Source organism: Ochotona curzoniae, unplaced genomic scaffold (assembly GCF_017591425.1).
Source record: "Ochotona curzoniae isolate NIBS_2020 unplaced genomic scaffold, NIBS_Ocur_1.0 contig_1482, whole genome shotgun sequence".
NCBI lineage: Eukaryota > Metazoa > Chordata > Mammalia > Lagomorpha > Ochotonidae > Ochotona > Ochotona curzoniae.
The window spans coordinates 4,839,016-4,845,059 of record NW_024465100.1 but is presented as its reverse complement, the minus strand read 5'-3'; the positions used below and the strand labels follow the sequence as shown (position 1 = coordinate 4,845,059).

The 6,044-nt window shown below is 37.7% G+C and overlaps 1 protein-coding gene across 1 annotated transcript; it reads right to left on the bottom strand.

Moving 5' to 3' along the window:
• Nucleotides 1–3,280: 3,280 nt before the first annotated feature.
• CAPZA3 (capping actin protein of muscle Z-line subunit alpha 3) lies at nucleotides 3,281–4,354 on the bottom strand. The gene has a single exon (XM_040968331.1). It carries the CDS (start codon nucleotides 4,195–4,197, stop codon nucleotides 3,298–3,300), a length of 900 nt encoding a protein of 299 aa, XP_040824265.1. The 5' UTR covers nucleotides 4,198–4,354; the 3' UTR covers nucleotides 3,281–3,297.
• Between the last annotated feature and the right edge of the window lie 1,690 nt (nucleotides 4,355–6,044).

Here is a 6,044-nt window from a genome sequence, read left to right as displayed (position 1 = left end):
TATACAGAGATACATGTGTCATAAAAAACAAAGTATTGAAGAGCTACTTAAAAATAGGTCATGGGGAGTGAGTGCTAGAATTTTCCTGTCACACCTGACGAGTGTTGTGATGAACAGCGCAGTTGCTTAAAACCTTGGTGAGTGGGAATGATGTGTAAAGGTAGTATCATTAATCATGAGGGAAATGCAGATCAAAGCTGTCATATCACTCCAAACTTGCAAGGATGGCTACTTTAAAAGTGAAAGCAAAAGCGAAGACCAAAGTGCTGAGAATGTGGAGAGATTGGATGCCTTATTCAATGTTGCAGGAATGTAGAGTGGTGTAGTCACTATGGGATATGGTATGGTGATTTTTTAAAATGTGAAAAATAGAAATACCATAGTAGGCAAGAAAATAGATTTTGAAGAAACACCTACATCTCTATGTTTATTGCAGTATCATTCCTAGTAGGCAAGATATGAAAGCAACAGGTGTGTACTGCGAGAATGATAGTGTAATGTGTATGTACATACAAAAAATATTATTTTGATGAGTTTGTGCAGAGATACTGTTTCCATGATGCTCTCACCACTATCAAGTCTAAGCATATTCATAGCATCTCAATAATGTCAATATTATTTAGCTTGGAAAGGAAAGACAACATAGGTGATGTAGAGGATATTACTTTAAGCAAAATAAGCTAATACAGAAAAATGCTGCATGGATCCACTTACACTGAGGTACCTGAAATATTCAAACCCATAGAAGCAGGGAGTAGTATGGTAGTTGCCGGGTGACAGGGGTATTTGTCGATGGGTATAGAGTTTCTGTAATGTGAGATAAGTTTTAGAGGTCTGTGGAACAACCTAATATAATACAAAAATATTGTGTACATCAAGAGTTATCAAATGGGAAAACGTCTCAAAATATTTTTATTAAAATCCTACATAAGTATATAAATGCATTGTTGAGATGCTATATACATTAAGAGTCTCATGCTCTACTGAATCAGCTAGCCGGGCAAGCCATATATATTAAATTTTGCAAGTTTTGTATATCAGTTATATCTCCAAAAGGACAAAAGCTGACGATGGGAAGCTGAATTTTAGAAGCTATCTGTGTTTGGGTTTTGGGTATAGTAAATGAAGAGACATGATGGGAATTAAAGTAGGAATAAGTGAAGATGCAGCTGCAACTGAGGAAATAAGTTTCTAAAGTTCCATGATGCTAATTGACGAATGGTTATAGGAATGAACAACTATGATATTGACAGCTTTTGAGAATTTATTTATTTGAAAGGCAAAGAGAGGTCGGATAGGGAGAGAGAGGTGGAGGCAGAGAGGAAAATAGAAGTAGGTGGGGGGGGAAGGGAGAGAGAGAGGGGGACAGAAGGGAAGAAGGAAAGAGGTAGGTAGGTATGGAGGGGCAGAGGGAGGGAGGGAGAGAGCGAGAGCGAGCAAGCACACTGGAAATCTGCAGCAGAATTCCTGATTCCTAAGGAAAAGTAGGCACAAGTGGTTTGAAAAATCATAAGGCCTTAAACCTTACAAGTGTCATGTGTTTGTTATCCTTGTTCATTTTTTCACTCATTTATTCAAGTACCTATAGTATGACAGAAAATAATGGAAAAATTTGGAGTAGACAAGGTCAGATTCTGATTAAGAAAACATTACCACTCTTATCTCTATTATATACCACAATGGCCTCTCAAGATTACAACTTTCTGTTAATTTTTATTTTTCTTGGTATAGTTCCTTAGGCTCATGGATTTCCCTTGCCACCCTCCCACTGCCCTTACCCACCACTGTTTTCCCAAATGCTATTACTATGGTATAGTCCTTCAGCCACAGTCACAAGTCCATCATTATACTATTTTGTGTAAGTATGTGCTTTTGTGCTTTTATATGCCAAGGCATGCTTGTGTGTGCATTCATAGTGTGGCTGTAATTGTGTGTGCATGCTTCTTATAAATGATAAGAAACAGGTAATAACTGAATCTTGACTAAGCCAGTCTTCATTTAAAGAAAGTAACTCCCAAGTCATGTTCTTGTTGGAATGCATTTGATATAATGTATTATAAGTTAATTAAATACATTGTTTTGGTTTAGTATTGTTTTAAGTTGCGTTTGCTGCTCATTGAAGAAAATTTAATGTTTAATATTATCAGGATTACTGTAGTGAATTGGACACTCTGTTGATGCTCCTGAAAGAATCGTGAATTTGTTAAGTTCTTTCTGGAGAGCAACTTGGCAATGTGTTGGCAGAACATTAATATCTTCATGTTTTTTGATGTGCAAATTTGGGGGGAATTTGAGGCAGATAATCCACAATGTATGCAAATAATGGTTCACCATTGCATAATTTATAACATAAATGAAAAGCTTAAAACCTAAATTATATATGAGAAATGAGTGATTTGTTATGGGGGATCTATAGTATGAATATCATGTAAATAATTGAATTTATTTGCTCATAGAGGTTTTAATGACATGGGACAATGTTTATGATATATGAATTATGTAAAAAAGAATAGTCTACATTTTTATATGTTGTAAATTGTTACTACTTAAAAAATGGTTTAATAAAATTAGATTGAAGAAAATGGGCCAAAATACTTTATACTCTCAGCATTTACCATAATTTATATATATATATAACTTCTTAATATCCAGCAGTGTCAACAAATATTACGTTAAAAAGCTCTGATATAGCAGGAGCTGAATATTTCTCTAATTGTCTGTAAAGCACCAATTTCTATCCCAAGGTCAAAAACCAGCACTTACAGATAGAGCTGTGAGTTTAAAATTTTGTGAAATGAATTATCAGATGGCTAGCGCTTAGTGCTGAGACAGCAATGAATACACCGGCCAATCCAAGGAAAGTCAGCAGCCATTCTCCCATGCCTACATACACACAGCAGTGGAGAGCCTGACCCTGGCCGCTTGAGACATTTGCATACTTTGGCAGTTTCAGAGAAAGTCAGAAGTCATTGCTACACACAAACACAGCCATGTATAGCCTGACCTTGACCATGTGCACAATATTTCTGGAGTGTTGCATTCTGTATAGCTATTTGAGATTCTAAGATCAGATTTCTATCATTGTAGTAGTTACCACTGTGAAATGCATCTACTCCCTTTCGTGCCTGGCTAGTGAATGTAGAAAGATTTCCTAAGTAAAAACACTACTTAAACTCATCTCTCTCCTTAAACTTGTATTGACCATGAGCATAGGCCTGTCTATAGAGTTGCCCAACTTCAGGAATCATTGCCCAGAAACAACGACAGGAGGTCTAGAAAATTGCCAGGAGCAATCCTTTATATGATCCAGTTGCACAGGACACTTCTGGAGTAAATGACATATCCTAGTTTAGGATACATCACCAGGTTCAAGTCGGAGAGTATCCTCTGCCAGTCTATCAGAGTGCGTGTCACTGGGAGATCCCTCCGGAGAATCCTTCTCAGAGCCTCATTCGATAATTCCTGTAATTCTTCTATGACAGCAGCTTGGAACTTGTTCTCTTGTTCTTCCACAAGCCTTGCAAAGCTTAGAGCCAGCTGAGCTTGGTTGACCACTTCCAAGCTTTCTTTTATGTCTTTGGAGATTTCCATGTGAAGGTTGACACACCTGAAGTAGTGGGCTTGCACAAAGACTCTCCCTGTGACTAGGGTTAGAAATGGATTCACTTGGAAAATCCATTTTGATTTCCAAAGGCCATTCCAGCAATCTCCAGTTTCGTAGTTGTGGTCTTCAATGCAAGCAATCAAGAATTCCTTACTCTTGATGGTTTTCCTCAGTACATTACAGTTTCCTGTTGGATAGTGATCGTTCACGTACAGTTTTAAGGCACACAGAACAACAGTTCTCAGATATTCTGTCTCATTCCGAATGATCCCGTGACTTTGAATGTCTTTCAGTTGATTTTGAAGCAGGTCAAATTTGAAAGAAAGTTTGCTCTGATAGTCAAAAAATCGGTAATCCCCAATGACATTGTGGTGGGACAAGAGTACTGCGTGTCCATCGATGCTGAGTGGGACATAGTATTTTTGGCAGTGCTGGTGGCCGGCACACTCACCTTGATGGTGCATAAGTTTTTCATCTCGAATAAGCAGACAGAGATCATCAAAGGCATTTACAAATTCCCCTGGCGGAGCCTGTATCAGCAGTCTGCGGATGACTCTTTCCTTCTCTTTCCTACTCAGAACGCTAAGTGCCATGTTTGGTTGCCACAGAAGCCAAGCTTCTGAAATAAAGAATATTCAAAGGATGAGAAAACATTCCATGAGACAGCCTTCTCTTTCAGATGTTAAACGTTCAAGCTTGAGAGTCTTATGCCCAACCATGAAAACAGGCTGTCTGGCAAGCTTTGAGTTTCCTGATGAAATCATAAAGAAGCTTTTTTATGAGGTGCAGAACTCTTGATGATATCACAATGGGTATGCAGACCAAAAGAAAAAAAAAAGTCACCTGACAGTGTGGTGACCAACCAACAAGCTATACCAATTTGGAAGAATTTTTTTGAGAACTTAGCCACGTGAACAGATTTCTTCTACAATGGTGTGTCTCTGAGTATGTTGTGTGTTGTCAGGGATTGAGAGCCACAGCAGCACTGAATTGCTACAGAATGCTTTATCATTTTTTGCACCTCTCAAGGGTGACAGTGGCATTGATTTGTACTCGGATCCTCTGAATGGCTGTCCAACCCTCAGCAGCACATTGTGATGACAAGCTTGATGGCTTTAAACAAAAGAGCACAAATAAAACAAAGTTATCATGGCAGGTTGAGGAAAGATGACAGTGCCACATCTCTTGGCACTGTGGTTTTGGAGCTGGACAGAATGTAAATAAGAAGCCAAAAAAGACTTCCAGGTCAGAGTAGGGCTGGGACAACAACTTGCACCTTTCTGTGGAGTTGAAGAATGAGCTTACTTCTAGGAACAAAGACGTTTGTGACAAACCACTGTGTGTTCTCTGCTTTCTCTCTAGCAAATTGGTGACAGTGGCAACAACAGCTGATGACTAAAGTCGAATATGTATGGGACCCATGACCATGCCAAATGAGGACAACGGTCACAACAGGTCATGAAAATATGGAAACAAGATATCCATTGTGAAGCCCTTTCTCTTTCTGCATCTCCTGTCTCTTGATTTCCTCATATTTGAAGACTATGGGACTTAAGCCTGTCTCACTTGTGTGATTGGCTTCCTTTCACACCTGCCCTAAGCTTTTGTTGCCTTAGAATTCTGACTCATTTCCTTGAAATAATGCGAATTTTGTCAGATTAAGTCATAGCCATTAAATTGAAGGCTTTCTCATTAGCTGTTAAACTGTGAAACTGAGCAGAATTTTTAACAACTTTAACCTATTAGTTTTATGATGTTATGTGGATTGTCATATTTATTTCATCACATCTTTAGTTTTCCAACTTGATGTGTTATAAATTTTTGTAGGTTTTTTTTAAAATCTGTGTATATATAAACTTGATTGTTTTAGTTTTTTGTTTCTTGTAAATATATACTGTGTCATCTCTTAACTCCTTTTTGATGGCGCTCTAAGTGTTGCCCTTTTGGGACATGTGTAGCTAGACAATTGACTAATAATAATAATCAGAACAGTAATGGTTATTATTTATTTGGTACTTGAAAGTAGAAGCTCTATTCCGTTACATAAAAGAACTCCTTCCCCATAATGAAATATTATATTAACCATTTTTTTTTCTGGCTGAGGGAATTGATAGTGATGAGGACTTGCAGTGGGTCTTGAAGACCAGCTGCCTCCTAAGTCCATGCCTTTGGGCAGCCGAGTTTAATAATGTTTTCACATGTTTCCCAAGTAATAGCTCTATTTTGCAATGTTTACATTTTATTCTCCTGTATTTTATTATGCTATTCCCTCTTCTCCATTGATGGCAAAATGGTAGCACTTAATTTTGTTTTAGGTATTATTTATCATGCATTTATTGTAGCATCAACTTTATGCACAAAATAGACTGCTTTTTGAGAAAAAATAGTATGCTGAAAAGAGATCGAGAATTTAAGATCAGTGACTTCAACGAGTTTGTAT